This window comes from Chiroxiphia lanceolata, chromosome 14 (genome assembly GCF_009829145.1).
Source record: "Chiroxiphia lanceolata isolate bChiLan1 chromosome 14, bChiLan1.pri, whole genome shotgun sequence".
NCBI classification, from domain to species: domain Eukaryota; kingdom Metazoa; phylum Chordata; class Aves; order Passeriformes; family Pipridae; genus Chiroxiphia; species Chiroxiphia lanceolata.
Genome location: NC_045650.1, coordinates 17401537 through 17419356, shown reverse-complemented (window position 1 = coordinate 17419356; position 17820 = coordinate 17401537). Strand labels below are relative to the sequence as shown.

The 17820-nt window shown below is 35.5% G+C and overlaps 1 protein-coding gene across 6 annotated transcripts in view; it reads right to left on the bottom strand.

Moving 5' to 3' along the window:
• Positions 1 to 17820, bottom strand: part of LRCH2 (leucine rich repeats and calponin homology domain containing 2) — a 46349-nt gene that overhangs the window by 11119 nt on the left and 17410 nt on the right. For 2 of the 6 annotated variants that reach the window (XR_004359691.1, XM_032702464.1), the window contains exons 4-21: positions 16526 to 16631; positions 16287 to 16423; positions 15945 to 16078; positions 15252 to 15339; positions 14958 to 15069; positions 14549 to 14646; positions 14388 to 14455; positions 14068 to 14172; positions 12132 to 12209; positions 10053 to 10121; positions 8595 to 8643; positions 7499 to 7615; positions 5079 to 5123; positions 4642 to 4692; positions 3574 to 3631; positions 2192 to 2304; positions 979 to 1116; positions 618 to 695 (exon numbers count right to left, since the gene is read on the bottom strand). Coding sequence is in view for 5 of the 6 variants with exons in the window: in XM_032702464.1 (XP_032558355.1) it covers positions 618 to 695; positions 979 to 1116; positions 2192 to 2304; positions 3574 to 3631; positions 4642 to 4692; positions 5079 to 5123; positions 7499 to 7615; positions 8595 to 8643; positions 10053 to 10121; positions 12132 to 12209; positions 14068 to 14172; positions 14388 to 14455; positions 14549 to 14646; positions 14958 to 15069; positions 15252 to 15339; positions 15945 to 16078; positions 16287 to 16423; positions 16526 to 16631 (1644 nt within the window). In the remaining variant the exon portion in view is untranslated. The remainder of the gene's footprint in view (positions 1 to 617; positions 696 to 978; positions 1117 to 2191; positions 2305 to 3573; positions 3632 to 4641; positions 4693 to 5078; positions 5124 to 7498; positions 7616 to 8594; positions 8644 to 10052; positions 10122 to 12131; positions 12210 to 14067; positions 14173 to 14387; positions 14456 to 14548; positions 14647 to 14957; positions 15070 to 15251; positions 15340 to 15944; positions 16079 to 16286; positions 16424 to 16525; positions 16632 to 17820) is intronic. The other 4 variants (XM_032702466.1, XM_032702465.1, XM_032702468.1 and 1 more) reach the window with 4 other exon arrangements.

Genomic DNA, 17820 nt, shown 5'->3' with positions numbered 1-17820 from the left:
TCTAATGGCCCATGACTCCATACTAGACACAAGCTGTGGCAGAGCAGTAGCCCAGGCTTCTAAATCCATGAAATAATTTTCTTGTTGCACTAAGAAGGAATCAAGGGAGTTTTTTGTCTCATGATACGCAGGAAATGGTTGAATCTTTAATTTTTTCCCTTCATACAAGGAGGTAAAAGGATAAACTTGGGCAATATAAGCACAAGTAATGGACTGTAACTATGGCTGTGCTAAAAAAAGACAGCTAGTCAGATAGGCTACAGACTTCTGTAAGTGCAGGATATTTCCTGAAGTTCATGCAAAGTGAGTTGCTAAACTCAAGACTTTCAAATATTAAAACATCACCCTCTCACACCAGTTCTTTAGTTTAGGTAACAATTTATTTCACAAGGAGATCAGTATTATTTTTACTGTGAGGAACTGACAGAAACCCAGGAAGTAGCTTCCTCAAGCTCATGCCATGGGCCGGAAGTGGAATTTCTGTTCATAGCTTCAAGTTCCCTGGTCAGTGCTATAACCACTACTGCTCCCTGAATAAAGCCCCCCAAAGCTCCCAACTTGAGCATTTGCTGACATTTCCTGTGGTAATTAATAAGCCAATAAAGCAATCAGTGTACCTGTGGAACGCCCAGTTTTTTACAAGCATCGAGAAAGTTTTCAACATTTCTTCGGCACTTTGCCATACTGAGCTTAGGCTGTAAAGACAGGATGTTAGATATTCATCAGACACTTGTGAAGGACTGTATATTTCTGATGTAAATTCACTTGCAGTTGCTAAAACACATTCTGTGAAGACTCAGGATGTAAAAATAGCTCCAAAACTAAACATCTGAGCCTTGTTTAACGCTCATTCCAGAAAAACTGAAGAGGGGAGTTTAGCAAATTAATATGGTAATCATGATTCATGATGTTTTAGTGTTGAAATACAAAAGGCTTGTTTTCATGCAAGAGGTAAGAGAAGTGAGACAAATGACCTACCACTGCTGGCGATGGGACGTGAATGCTGGCAACAGATCGTGGCCTTATGTGATTGGCTAAATGGCAAAGAACCACCCCATCCATCAACGCTGCTCCAATGTCATCTGGCAAAATCACCTTCAACCTGGACTCAAGGTTCTATAAAAAAAGGCCATAAGGAAGTTACTTTCAGCATTAGCTAATTTTTAATTTGAACTCCAGGGTATTTTAAAGCGTTTAGAAGTTTAAAAGGAACGTTTTAATATGAAAGTAAATGGAGTCGATTTACACTTTACTGAGTATAAATATACTTTTCTCCTTATTACCTTTTGTTTTGCTGAGTTTTTCTCATTTTGCTTTTTTTTTAAATGACACAACAACATATATTGAGAAAGACATTCTATCAACAACGACCAGGATACACAGCTCTCAAACCCATAAAATGAGCTCACTATTTGTAACAGGAAAGCACAGAACTTGAAGGACAGAAATGTTATGCTGAATATGTCATCAGTGTGCAGAATCTGTGCATTGAAATCATACAGGATTTTATTAGGAGGAAAAAAAAGGAGGGGAACACAACTTTGGCAATGGCTATTTCCCTTGTACAGATGACAGTTAAATAGTGCAGGTGGCCAAGAAGTTTCCACTCTTGTGTTGCAAAATGGAGAAGGTAAACAACGACCTTCTCCACCCCAGCAAGATTTCACTTCTCAGGAAGTTAACCAGACAAACAGAAACATCCTTCACAGGAGTCACACTGCAAATAAGTGCTGAACTGCTATGATTCAGTTGACTATAACTGTTAAATATCTTGAGAAAAGAACTACACGGAAAACTACCTATTGGAAATCTGAGATGTAGATCCCATTCAGTGTTGTGTAACTTGTAGCGGCTTTCTACACTCAAAAAGCATTTGGCTATTCAGAAAACCATCATCATTTTTCTTCAAGTCTCAGGTCAAACAGCAGCAAACACAAGCAGACTTACTGTCTCCCTAAAAAAAAGCTAAAACCTCAGAGAGCCAAGAAAATAAATCATTTTTCGTTTTGCTTTGTTTCTTAGCTAAAAAATAAATAAACAAATAAACAAATAAATTTAGTTCCTGGCTGGCATTTTGGTTGGACCCAAATTAGAACCCGTGCAGCCTGTTACATGAAACTCAGAAAGAAACACCACTGTGGTACAGAGCAAACTAAAGGCACTGCACTGCACAGTAAAACCTGGTACATACATTGCGAAGCTGTCTGATTTGTTCCCTTTCTTCCCTCAAATGTTCCATTTTCCTCCTCATTGTAAATCCAGGATCCACGGCACCATAGTCCTGGCGTGAGGCACGGCTGAAAGCTGAGGAACATTATTAGGGAAATTAGTTACCAGAATACAGGTTCAAAACACTCAATTATTAAAAATCTATAACCGAGGATAAAAACTGCAGAACTTCTAAGAATATTTTTAAGCATCCTGATAGGAAAGATAATATGAAACGTCTAATAAAATGCAGAGATCATCTTATGTGTAAATGGATAATTAGAAAATATGGAGACAGAATTAATTTAAATATTGAAGTATGAGTTTGAGATACACAAATCCATTTGAATTTCTTCAATCTAGCTTTGAAAGTACTTTCACTGTGTTTTACTTTTAATGATGTATAAAGTCATTAATGAGTCTAAAAACAGAACTCCCTGATATAATTTAAAATCAAAGACTTAAAATATATACACACACACATATGTGCATGTGTTAGGTGTGCATATGCAGAGACACAGGGATAGCTTGTTAAAGAACTAATTGAAAAATATGAAATGTCTCATCTAAAAGTTCAGAGTGTTTTCTTTAAAAAGGAGGTCTGTTAAATAATGACATTCACTTTACTACTCTTTGTGGTCAGAAAGCCTTCAAATGACTATTAATTTATAGGCTACTGACAAATGCAAACTCTTCTGTTGCAATACTTCCGTATCCTTAACTAGTTTATGCCAAGCTTTTGAGAAAAAAAAAATTCAAAACTTACACCTTGAGAACTTTCTATGTTGGTTTTAATAGTCTGGATTTTAGCAAGAGATCTAAGAATCAAAAATACAAACTGTACAACTGTAACTGGGGGATGGGAGAAATTGTAGTATTTCTACCTAGATTTCAGAGGACTGAAAGCCTGCTTTAGACAATAGAACTTGCTTATGAGGGTATGGTTGAGACTTGGAAGAGTCAGGGTACAACAAAGCACATAAAACTACTGCCAGAGCTCTGCTCAAGGCATCCTTTCACAGGAGAAATTATAAAAATACTCTACTTTTAAAACCTGCTTCAGCCACCAGATCTCAAGAACAATTGTATGCCGTTTCCCTGTTCTTTAACAGGAGTAAATATGCAGGAAATAAAGCAGTGGGAGAAAAAAAAAATAAAAAAGAGAATTAAAAAATCACTGTGCAACTTGAGGATCTTCCAATTATTTATCTGCCAAAGCAGCTGTCTATGCTTTTCCCAGTACTATGCAGTGATGAGCACACTGAGGGAATTCCTGTACTGTGACATCTCCCATCCTTACTGTCCACTGCAGCCTGGGACATAAACTTCTGTTCTACCACACTATGTTGGAGAACAACAGCTTACCTGACCTTGGTTTGAGACCAAATGGACCATGAGTGTTACTATCTGTCCTTTCATAATCCTGTTAAAAGAGATAAAGTCAATTTTCATTCAATCATTAAAAGAATTAACTTTTGTTCCCATGAAGATACTGTTTAAATTATTCTTGCCTAAGGAGAGTCCTTCTGCTTAACTGTAGTACAGTCTTTTGGAAGGGACAGCATAAAATAAACAGAATGAAAGTAACCACCCTACATGCAGATAAAATTCTCATTATGAGGAGGAAAAGCAGCACCAACTACCTAAAACTACTGCAAAATATTTCAAATTACAGCAAACCATTCTGTGAACAGAGTTCTAAGCCAGCTGTAAGCAGATGCAAATATTCCCCCAATGCTTAGCACCAAAACATTTCTCAAGAAATATCTACTTCCAACTATGAAGATCAGGTTTTTCTCATTTCACCATCTAAAGAGAGAGATCCACTCAACATTTTGGTATGTACATGAGATATACTTATTTCAACTCATTTCACTGTATTTGGAGATGTTCTAATTCTGCTCCCTCAGGTTCCTTATGGACATAAGGTGGAAATGTTAACAATATTTATTTTGAGCTCAGCACTGCAGTGCTGTCCCAGTGAGACTCCTTGGACAGCAACTCACAACTGTAAAGGATGAGACTCCTTGAGAGGTGTCAGTGCCTTTGGGTTCCCAGTGATACATAAAGTATTAAACCACAAGTTTTACTTTAAATCCTCTCAATGACTAGTGCATAGGGAACACCTAAAAAACATGGCAAACTTGATTTTTGTTTCATTAGCTATTTTCATTAGGAAAGATATGGGACACAAAGCAAAGCATCTTTCCTCACAACAAAAAGAAGAGCCCTAGGAGAGATCAGAGAGTTGCAAAGATAAAACAAGTTGCAATATCTGTCTTTAGTTTAGCTGTTTTTGAATCTTTATTATGATGAAATACTTCTAATTGTAGTTTCAAAGGGAACAGCTTTATATCTGCATGAAAAACCTGGTGACATCAATGCACACAAAGAAATGTTTGTTGAATGAGAAACAAAACCACAAAGTTGTACCTCAGACGACACAGGAGACTGTGGGGACACATTAGTATTATCACTGTCTTGCTAAAAAGAAATCAAAGAGATGAAATTATAAAAATGAAAATGATGATTTAACAAGAAACATGAAATTATGAAATACATGAGACATGTAACATTTGCCAAGTATGCTACAAACTGGCAGCAACTAAATTTTAAAACATGTAAGCCAAGGAAACACTGTTTACATCAAATATTTTACATTACCTCTGCTTGATAGGAGAACTAACTTTGCCATTACCAAAGCAGGCTAATGTCCTACTGTTTCCCAGTAGACAACCTCGAGGGTTTTTTTCAAATAAAGGAGTATAATACTTATTTTTGCTATGGCTTTGGAATGCAAAGTTAATTTGTTCAAAAAAGACAAATGAAGAAATCTTTTCTTAATATTTCACACAATTACTACATCTCACCTCATCATTTTCATTTCCACTTGAACTCTTTCTGGAAGACTTATACTGCAAAACACACACAATTTATTACTTCAAAATGGAAGTATGGCTTTCATTTGAACTAAATTGGTATTGCTCAGATGTTACTTATTACTCATGAAGCTGCTGAGAAAAAAAAGCCATGTTACAGAATCAGAGGAGCAACAAAGAAACAACCAGAACAGGAACATGAAGTTCCTAGGTTAGACAAGATCTTCATTCTGTTGAAGAGACAAGAGCATTTGAAAAGTAAATACTTTCATAGTGTGAACTCTGCATATGACAGTTGATCCAAGTGAAAAGGTCTTAACAACTGCTAATGTTGTTAAGAAGCATTAATTCTTAGAAAAAATTATGCAACCTATGAAACTTACTTTCATAATAAGTTTTGTTAAAAGAGGCTTCAAAACTGCTTACACTTTGAGGTTGAGTTGATACGGCAAAAAATTAAATTAAAAAAAATTATCTTTACAACTTCAAAACTGATCACATCCTTTTATCTATTCAAGACAATACCTTTCCCACAGGTCTGTCTGATTTGTTGTGCACAGCCTTCATCACTGTCCCACTTCCCTACTTTATGCTAAAAATGTAGGAAATGAAGGAGGGATTGAAGGAAGACATTTACAAAAGCAGAATTTAAGAAAATAAGTGTATTTCATTGTCTGCAGAGCAAAAGTACAAAAAAAGAGGGAAGAACTCATGCAGACAGAATTAAAAACATCATCAGAAAAAAGATCTGTGTTGAGAGTATATGGTCAGCCTACCCCTCTTCATGGTTTAACATGTAGCAAGGATCCAAAACAACTACAAACTATTCCATTAAAAAAAGGCATTTTGGTTAATAAAGTTTGTCTTCAATTGTAGGATTTTTTTTTACATATTTAATAAAACAAAGATTTCAGGTTACTTCAGTGCAATGCCACAAAAAAAGGATTTCTGATTCTCATGGGCATTTTTCATACCCTTCTGCTGCACAGTAAAAATACAGAATATGCATAATAAAGATGCTCTATAAATACATCTAGATGCTGATCCAACTCAGTTTTCCTTGCTCTAGTGACACCCACTGCAGTAATTTGGCATGTATTCTTAAGATATTAGTGTTTGGCACTACAGATATGATTATTCAATCAACTTTTCTGCCATGAAAACATGGACAGAATATGAACTGTTTTGTCACTGGTTTCTCAGAACAGCAGTGGTTCTTATTTTTTCCCAGTTTGCCATGGCAGACAGACTCTGTTTCACTTGCTTATTGCCTTGTTTCTGCAAATGAAACTATGAGTGATACAGTATATTTTGTTACTGGTATAGCCTGTTTAATTCACTTTTGAGACATGTCTATAACTGTATGTAATTTGATTTCAGGCTTCTGCTTCCTTCACAGAGCTCAAAACTGACTGGCATTTAAAGACATCTTTGTAAGTTAAGAGGAAGCACTTCTGTATTGTAGCACAGCTGCTGAACAAGTCAAATGGTTGAATTCTGTTTTACTTAGAAATTTCTCTGCCTCTCCTTGAAGGCTGTAGTGCAAAATTAATTTCAGGATGAAAACCCTGGAAAGAGAATACAGCTCCATAAACTCTATAGAAAAAAAAAAAAAAGAAAAAGCTTCTGTAATCACAACAATGTATCTAAGCTGTATGGCTCGCTCTGTTCTCACAAGAATTTAATTTCTTTGAAGTTCCCTGGCATTTCACAAAGATATTTGATGGCAAAGACCCAAGAAACTAATTTCATAAGTGGCAAATTTAATTTTAACTCAACCTAGCACTGCTCAGAAATCTCCTATTTCTCTACATACCCCAAAATAAATGTTACCCAGCCCTGCTCCAACTTCCCCTCTGTGCTGCAGTGAGCAGACACTGGCACCTGGTGACCGAGGGTGGGAACTACAGCAGCAAAGGAGTACAGAGAATATTCCCCTTCTGAAATTCAAACTAATACCGTGAGAACCAGAAGACATAAATCATTCTTACAACCATGCCACGAAAAAAAAAAAAAAAAAAGGTAATATGTATTTTCCTTTCACTAAAAATAGATAAATGGATAAATAAATAAATAGATAGATAAATAGAAATTCCTCCAAATAGGCAGTGAAGGATCAATGACAAGATTAGATTAGTTTCTGGTTTTATCAGAAGACAACTGTGAATTAGTTCCTTTTATTTAAAGGATAAATAAATTCTTTGGTCAATTTGTTCTCCCTCTTGATTTTCCTGCACTCTCAATACATACATATACACATTAAATCAAAAGAATAAAATAAAAAAAATTCATGTTACAGGCAAATTTAAAAGCATCATAACCTTGGAGGATTTATCTTTACTTAGATATCTTTACTAGTTTCTTCTACTCTTATAAAAAAATGTGGTACCCGCCCTCACTCCCCCCATTACCTTGAAATATTCTTTTCTAATTTGTTTACTTCTCCTTCTTTCTTCATTCTGCCAGATCACTGGCTGTGTTTCTGGCCAATGCTGCTCATTCACTGAATCCTTCTGGTTTTCCAGTGGCTATAAAGGTCAGAAATATTTTTATGTAAAAGGTAAATATATCTCTTGGCATTAGCACAAATGATTATGAACTACAACTATTAATTGTTTGCCTCTCTCAATCCAACTTTGTGACCTGAACATGTGCCCAGTCTTCATGGTGACTCTGGTAGAAATGACTTATTTCCTTTCAAATTCCAAAATATACTTCATGGAAGAAAAAGACTCTATGAAATAATTCCTCAGAAAATGACACTTTTTTCTGCACTGAGACTCATTTTTGCAGGTAGGTTATACACCTCAACAAGCTGTAAAAAAATCTCTCAAAGTACTGTGTTATGCAAATATACTGAGGAGACAGCTAAAGTAGATGGATTATTAAAATAATAATGAATAAATATGACTGTCTACTTTATGAAAACTGAAAGCAGACAATCTGATCAGACAGTTTCATAAGGCTAAAACATTTTCAACTGCTTCTTATTGGAATATGAAGGCATTTAAAGCCATTGTAAATAACTGATAGATTAAAACCTAAAATAATAAAAAAGTACTCTCTACAGCTTAACTGGAATTTTATCATATCATGCAAGCTTCTCACTGAGGTATGGAGAATAAAAGGCCTACATAATTCAATCCATTTAGAATTTACATTATAAACCAAACTGAACATTATGGTGAGGCAATACATGCATATGGAAAGAAATACTAAAACCAAGTAAAACTTATGTCTCATTAGTTTCAAGATCTTAAAGCTGGTACCATATGCTATTAAAACAAAAGGTCTCCCTTACATCCAACTCAAATTATCTCGAGGCATAAGCTCTTCAAAGGTTTTATATTTTCCACCATAATTAGACACCTTCAATAACTATATGCATAAGCAACCATACAAATGCATGTACATTTTCTGTCATAAAGACAAACCAAGCAAATAACAACAACAAAACCAAAAAAGCACTCAAATATAAAGCCAGCACATTTCCATTTGAGTATTTACCTGCCAGCTGTATGGGGACACTGGGGAATTCACTTCATTTGCTGAGACACTAAAAAGTAAGATGGGAAGCATTATGAAATGTACTACTTTTTAAAACCACATTACTTTAAAATATAAAAGAAAAAGTGAACACTTAAAAAGTAGCTTTAAAATGTGGCTTAGAATCTCAAATCATCTCACTCTCCTTTACCATGAGTTGACAATAGGCCTTACACATTACAGCACTTTAATTCACATGAAGCTGCTTCTTAAGGATGTTATCTTTTAGAGATTTACTAATGCACCTTCATTGTTTTGTTTCTTAAAGCAACCAGTGACAAACTTTCTGCAAAGCTGACAAAAGATCTGTTCTTAAATGTGTGGAAGACTCACATATTTCATTTCACTGTTAGTTCTACACAATAAAGAAGCAGCTTATACTATTGAAGCAGGGAAAAACATTTCAAAATGGGACAGTGAAACTGCAAAATGTCAAAAAAATACAGTCTGAAACACACACTTCCTTGTTCTCAGGAAAATAAAAATGCTCACATTTAAAGCCATTTCAAGTTCTCTTCTAAATCTTTCTGTGAAATTCACTTCTATCATTTTAACAAACAACCATTTCATTCCCTCTCCAACTGCTGGCTTAGAAAAGCTGGTCAGTGTATGGAAAGGCATTTTGAATGGGGTTCTCATTAGGAGGATGCCAGTAAGCTCTCCCTCTTTAGTATGAAAATTGATTATTTCTTGACCAAACTGTTTAAAAAACTCATCTAGGATTCCGTAGGGAGGGAAATGGGAAGTTGTAATTTCCCAGTTTCCTAAAGACAAGGCTTTGGGTATTTTTGGTTGTTGATGGCTTGTGGGGTTTTTTTGTTTTCTGTGGAGGCTTTTTTGTGTTTGGGGTTTTTTTTATTTCAAAGGAAAAGCATAAAAGCACAGCTCCTGCAGACAATGGATTCCTCACTGACACATGCTGCACAAACAATAAAGGTTTTTAGGCTGCACTCCCAATAACACTTCTCCAACTGCTCTTAAAAGCCCAAAAGAACTGCCAAGGAGGAAAATTTAGATGCCTGAGCACAGCTCCAGTGCAACCCTGTGTAACACAGGATCTGACACATCTGCACAGCACTGTCACCTACAGGAGGAGATACAACCTTCTGGACGGGGACTGGATGTCTAAACTGGAAATGAATGTCTATCCTTAGGCACCTGAATTGCTGCCATAATCAGCAGCAGCATCAGAGCTACAGATTAGTTTCAGGATGACACCAACTTTCCTAAAGGCTCAAAAGAACAGGTTTGGGTTTTTTGTTGTCTAAGAGAAAGAAGCTCAAGAATAGATTATTCTTGTACCTTCAATCTCACCGTGAGCTAAAAACATTATGACAGAAGATGGTAGCAGCAACACAATTAACAAAAATGTAATTAATAAAATATTGAAAGTTATGATACACTTAAGAATATCAATACCATTTTTCAGATTCCATTGGCTGCTTTGGCCTGTTCCTTGTGTTTACTGAAACTGAGTGATTAAGAAGCCTAGAAAGAAAAAATATACATATTTAAAACCTTTTTCTTAGAATATGTTACTTTCACTGCATAACATTTCCTGTAAATGAAAAGTTTTCAGCATTAATATCTTCCATAAAACTAAGATATGTTTACACATATGAAATTCATGCCCATTCTTGCTTCTATTTGAATCAACAATATTCTTTCTAGCTCTTGAACTATTTCAAGTTCCATATTTTAAGGAAGCAAAACTTGATAATTCAAACCAAAATGAAGTTCCCTCTTATTTGTCTCCATAAGTACAGACTATTTCAACAGATCTCACACCTGTGTAAAGATATGCTACCCTCAACACAGAAAGCCCCATTGCTCACTAAAATTAAAAGACAAAAGAGAATCAGTCTAAAGCAGACCAGAAAGGATACACAGATTGAGCATAAAAAAAGTCAGTCAGTAGGAGGAGGTCAGAAGGTATCTTAGTAAGAAACACTGCAAGTGCAAAGGAAATGCAGGGAAAAAGGAGAGCTGGAAAATGCAGAAACACTGACTAAAAACAAAAGAAAAGTCTAACACAGAAGTGAACCAATGGAGATTTCATTTTTCTAAATGGTAATGAGTAAAAAAAGCCTAAATTTAGATTCAGAAATGTTTTTTCATCTGAAACAAATACATACCACAGGTCTGTGTGCACAGGAAGATGATATGAGCTATTGTGGATGTTTTAAGTGTTAAAAATAACAAAACCATCAGTAACACTTAAAACTAAACATTGAAAAGTAACTTGAATGAAAACTTCTGAGTTCTTGAAGGTAGTGATAGGACACTTCAACACTGACTTCATGTGCAGAACTGTGATCAAAGTATATTTAGGCCAAATTATAGAGAGAACTACAATGGAATAAGAATCAGAAACAATCAGAACACAACCAATTATGCAACAGAACAAAGTAAAACAGTAAGCACCTTTTTATATTTCACTACCATTACATAGGGCAGTACAGTCATTAACTGTAAATGACTGATGATTTTTCAATCAAACTTCTCTGATTATTTGATAACTTTGAGCTCAGCAATCTCATTTGCAGTTTAAGTCTCTCACTGTGTGACCCTCAATGTAATGGGATTATGAGAAGTTAAGCCTGTAAACCAAGTCTGCTGTATTCAGTCTGCAGCATCTGCTCCATATACTTGGTCTTCAGAAACTTAGTTTTGAGGGTGCATTCCAGAATTAAATTATACTGGAGCCTGAGAAAACTGTTACAAAAAAAAATATTCAAAGCATTGGTTATCAAACCAGCATATAAACATGCTACTTTAAAGTCATTATTTTTTAGAGAGAATCCCTATTTAAACTAGCTTTATGTTCTCAGAGACATTGTAGCAAGAGACCACTAAAATTAAAAGAGAAAAAAAATTGACTCTGATGCAAAACTTGCACCAAAACTGACACGACAGTGTAAATGCAATGACTGTATGTAACACAGGCCACTCCTTTTTTAAACTCATTACATGAAATGTAAGGAAAAACTATTCTAGCAAATTCAAACATATATATATGTATAAACAGACTTTTCATTTATACTTAGATATAAACACACTGTTTCTATGGAGCATGTATATAATTAATGACTGAGCTTATTATGAACTAAGCTTATTGTGAACGTGTTGATGGAATATGCCAGGTGGTGATTACCATTTTTAAGATACAGCCTTAGTAATGGGAGAACTGCTTTGCAATGCTTAGCAAAAGCTGACTTTGAACACTTGTTGTCTGTATAAAGCATTACAGTTGTTGGTCTCTCACTCCTGACATTCCACAACTGTTGCCTGATGAGGGGCAAGGTGACTTCTAAAGTATTTCCCTTTAACGGTATTTTATCCTAAAGAACAAAAAACGTATTGCAAACTATTTTTGCTAACAAACCCTTAGGCTAACTCAACCAATCCTTTCGCTCTGTTTTTCTTTTAGAAATGGCCCAAACTGTTCCCTTTGTCATTTGAACCCTGGCAACCTGAGGCTCTACAAACCCTTTATACCTGGATGCACGTCCTGCCGCCCTTGTCCTCTGGAAGAGTTTCTCACTGAATGAAGTTCTATAGCTTAAGGGCCTTCGTCTGTGTTCACATTTCATGGACACCAAAGCCAAAGACGGAAGGAGGAAGCAGGATAGGTTGATGGGAGAGGACAGGGAAGTCATTAGCATAGCAAGCAAAAAGAAAAGAGACTGCATAATATTGCAAAAGCACGCACTGAACGAACAGAAACACGGTTAGTAAGGAATTATTTTGTGATGTTTAACTTTTCTGAGGATTCTGTTTAGTGATTGAACATTTTCCACAAATAAACACAGGATCTTCACTAAATACTAAATATTATTCTTCTTGCTGTTTAAAAAACATGGATTCAAAACCAGGGCTAAATTTTATATAGGGGTGATTCTGTCCCCGTGTACCTAACGACAATTAAGCAAATTTTAAAATATAAATGCTAAATTAAGAAGTAAAACAAGAACAAATAAGACTGCATACATCTGCATGATTCAAGACAAAGAACCATCAGCAACATCATTGCATTAAGACACAACAACATATGAGGAGTAAAATTTAAGTTGCAGTGCTTCAGAAGAGGAGTGGCTTGGAATTTCAAATGATTAGTTAACCAGGAAATACTTAATCAAACAAGACCCACATGCAACATAAAATAACCATCACATAAAAACCTAAGATAAGAAAAACACGCTCATTCTCTCTTTAGTAATAAATTAATATGAGAAAATTTAGCATTCTTGGTCTTACTTGCATACTTTTGGTAATAAGAATATATTAGCATTAACATTTCATTCCTGTTTTACCCTTCTTTATGTGAACAACCAAATCTTGAATGCAGAGCATGGAGTTTTAAGTAAAGCCTATTATATATTTCACACACACACTACTGTTACTATATTTACCTAATACAAAATGCTGGTGAATTTTTTAAGCCCTGCAATTCATAGTATCAGGACCTCATTTTCCCTGAGGGCTCCACATGTATTTCAACTCTCTTCAAAGAAAAATGGCAGTGCAGAGTCTCATAATTACACAGAAATCCCAAAGAAACAAAAATAGTATTTAAGCTGGTGTGAAGTTATATCCATTACTGTGGGGTACAACTTTTAGCCCCCTTAAAAGAGCTTAATCTCAAAGTGCCTCACAGTATCTGCCTGCTTGGTAAAGGAACCATACAGAACATTGCTCCTACCCTCACCTGTCCACATCTTATGTAGCTCCAGGTATTCCTTCCTGTTCTACATTTTACACAGTTGTTAACTTGTTCTACTACATTCCTTTAATCTGCTGCTTGTTCTACAGCTCTTTTTCAAGCATCATTCTGTTGAGATGCCCAACATGAAGCAGAGAAAGGCAGGCAGTTGAAATGATTTATTTTTACATGTATTTATAACACAGACATACTGTCATTTGGCAGAACAATGTTCAAACAAGTTTCCCCTTCAGTTCACAGGATATTTATAACTCACATCAGACCGAATGGAGGAAGTAACACCTAAATCAGCTCGTATTTGAATAAAAAGAACCAGTCACAAGCAAACTGTATGCAGGTTCTGTAATTCATACAAACTCAGAAAGTAATTTTAACATGTTACCAATGATCATGTTACATGAGCATCAACCAGCCCACTTAAGTCTACTGCTTTGAAGAAAAAAAGTATAAAAGAAGTTAACATACATCAAATCAGGAAATCAAGACACTTTCACATTCATCTCTTCCTCTCCATAGGAGGTTTATTGTTGCTTCTTTAGACAGTGATTTTATGAAAAGAAACACAGGACAGCCATCTGACAGAGTCAGATAAACTTTAACTGTTTTAACAGCTGGAAAAAACTGTTCTCAAGATAAGGTGTCAGGAGCTATTGGGTAAAGAGAGGTTACAGAATAAATTAACACAAGTTATTCCAACTAATATTGTAATACCTGTGTTTTTGTTCTTGCTGGAGTAACTGGGCTGCTATTTTTCTCAGGTCAGTCACTTCTTTGAGTTCATCATCATCTTCAGCCAGCAGCTGTTCTTTCTGAAGCCTGAAAAATTAAACATTAGTGACCTGACTTCAGTGAATCAAGACACAGAAATGGCTCGTTGTTGGACAAGTAAGCAGCACTGCCTTTAAGCTTATTTTCTGTCCAAGTACTTGGTGTTCAATATAAGTTTTCTTTCTTCCATAGGAAGAAACAAAGAAAACCACTCTCACCCCTGTCACCACCAGCAAAACCTACCCAAAAAGATCAAGATTTACCTTTTTTCATCTCCCCAGTCCTCATTCTGTTCTATTTTCTGAGATTTCTCAGGATGTTTTCCCCGTTCCTTACACAGAATGAAAAAAAAAAAAATCCTTAGAATTAAGAAAAAATAAAACTAAGCTTGCTGAACAGTTTTTCTTTTGTCAATCTATGGTACCTTGACATAGGAGAGCAATGTGCCAATCTGTGCATCTCCCTGCTCAGGAAGAGCTCCCTCTTCTGCATTTGGATCAATGTAGTCATAGGCCTCCTGGTCTAGTGAGGATTTGTGAAGAACAGAAAAGATATTAAACAGTTCTCTCGACCAAATGTTACTCCTAAGAGAGTTAAGCACTTATGAAAAATGTCAGATACAGATAAAACATAGAAATTGTGTCTCCTTAAGCTAGAAATAATCTTTCCTTTCTCTCTAGCCTTGTCTATTTGTGATTATTACATTGTTTTCTGAAATGATGAAAATACAATGCCAACCCATGATCATATAATTTTGTGCCGTTTTCCTACATTATATTACCCAAGCAAAGTATTTCTGTTACCTAAAATGACAGATGCACAACAGGTATTACCTTTCTGTGGATCGAGTTTGCTTCCCATGACATGATTGTCATTCCTTAATGTCTGTTCCCTTGTTGATTCTGATACCTGGGAGTGAAGGCTGATTGTATCATCATCAGATGGCTGCAAAGACACTCACTTTTAGTACAGAACTGACATGTAAATTATATTATTATATGGTTTAAACTCAACTGTACAGACACGCAAAGAATATTAAATGCAACTCAGGAATTTCTCAACTGATACAAAATACAAAGGAAAGGTCTAAAAACCAGAAATTACAAACCCAACTGAACAATACTCACTTCTGTGGTGGACAACCTTTTATCCCCATTATCACTTCCAATGCCAGAGTCTGGTCCATGATTTTTATTGGGATAAAAGTCCTCCATGCTACAGTAAGAAAAATAACACACAAAAAACCCACACAAGAATGAAAGAAACAGTAGTGTCCCTTTCCTAAAAGAAAACAAACGTCCTTTTCAAAATATGCTCTCTATACTCAGCTACAGTTGTTGATACAGAATTTTTGCACAAGGGGTAGTCAGTACAAAAATCCAACAAAACATCCCTCACTTTCTGACCTCAACTAAATTTAATAAAAAATATTTGTGAAATACTGTGGGTATTAGTTAGTTTCCCTTAATATATATATGGGAGGCAGACTTTCCATCCAACAGACTAATTATATTCAGGACATTTATGGGCAATTCTCCTCTTCTGTTCTGAATAAAATAGCTGAGATTTCCAAAAAATAAATTTAAAAACTTTGGTCTGCTAAACACCTTTGTTCTGATTTCTACATCTTTAGCAATTACAATGAAAACTTTTCATAGCAATTCAGATGAGCCAATTAAGTTTCCAGTTACAGAAAATAAATACTATGGCACCTAAATAAAGAACAATTAAAGTACTGAAATGATAGGTATTATCTGTAATAAACAGATAATTTAATAACAAATGCCAAAGTAAAATAAAACAAAACCCCCACTACTCACCTGTCTGTGAGTGGCTGGGAGGGGACTCGTTTACCTAATGATGGAAGATCCAAAGAATCTGGTTTTTTGTCTATTCTGAGGCACGCCTGGATGCTGAGGAATTTAAATATGTGTACTTTACCCTTTAAACATATCTGTTGGGAAACAAATGAACAAATAAAAATCTTAATTACACTGCATGTCTTCGGAAAATACACCCCAAGAAACACTTTGTACACTGCATTTGTACCCACAACTTCCCAGTAGGAGCTGAAAAACAGGAAAACTCGATTGGTATAACTTAGAACAGCTTCCCCTAAGATGATAAAGCAAATTTCTGTACTAGAATACTTCAATACTAACCTGTGCTGGTGGTATCTGCATTGGATTGTTATCCAAAAGTATAACTTGTAAGTGACGTAACTTTCTGTAACAAATTGGAATTTCTGTAATTTTATTACACGAAAAATCCAGCTTTACCAAGGGAAGGTCCCCTAGTTCTGCACTCAGGAAAACAAACAAACAAACAAAAAAGAATCAGTTATCTTCTTAACACTTCACCTAATTTACCTACATCAATGGAAAGAAGATGAGTAGCTTACCATCTGGCAGCATATGGAGATTGTTTCTTCTTATGTTCAATTCTCTAAGTGACTGCAATTTTCCTATTTGCTGGGGAAGGACCTGAAGTTCATTACAGCTAATATCCTAAGAAAGACATGATTAACACATCAAGTGAACATCTTAAATGAAATTACACAAAGGAATTCTGCTATCAAAACTATGGTAAAAGAAAAATCCCAACTCCTTGGTTTTTCCACAGAGAAGAGGTACCATAACAGATCTCACTGTTTCTTCACTATTAATGATTCAGGTTTCAGAAATTCAAGAAGTCACATCAATGAATGATGAAATACTGGTTTTAAGATTAAAACTGCAGACTATGAATCACAAGTTCCTGGTGTAGTTCCTGTATCAGCTAAAAAATCTTCTTGTGCTACTGCTGGCAAGGGACTGTCATTCTGCTCCTGTTCTAACAACTCTTTTTCCTTAGAAAACCTTCAGTCAACCCAAACAACTAAAGATTTACAGAGAGCAACAACAGGGGCTCACCAACTTTTTCGATAAAAGCACTAGAGGGGTGACAAAGCTGCACCAAGCGTACACAGACTACAGCTATTTCTGACAGTAATTTAACATTAATTTATGTAGACCAGAGGGATTAAACAATCACATTGCTAAGGAATCTTTCTAAACCTTTGAAATCCTCTGACATTGAAGGGAGATCAGGGAATGTTTCACCAAAGAGTAAAGGACACAAGAAAAGCCTCACAAATATTCTGAAAGTCTCAGAGTATTTTTAAGTTAAAAAAGAATGTTGATTTATAGCTTAGAAATAAGATCATATTAAAAGACTCTCCAGGGAATACACAGCTACTGTGGAAACAGGATAAGGACAAGGATGCCTTGCAATAACCACAGAAACCATACATATTAAAAAAAAAAAAAAAAATTAAAAAAAAAATCAGACCCAGTGCAAGTGCCAGGTCAGTGAATGACTCTGCACAGTTCTCCAAAACATAGGAGCTTAACAGGGAGCAATGATCAGAAAAGCCCAAAATATCGAAAAAGTAATGGATGACAAAGCACAAAATCTTAGTATGCCACGTGTTGCACAGATTGTGAATATTGCTTATCATTCCATTCACCCCAAACAAAATAAAGAAAGAGCAGAAATGTGAGGGGGGGGAAAAAACCAACCCACAGAACAACACAACAATGACTGAAGGACAGAACTTGTATCAGAATACATAGAGATGAACTCTGTAGCTGGAAATAATATTCCTCATAACATACAAAGCAAATAAATAGAATTATGACTACTGTAAAGAAGGTA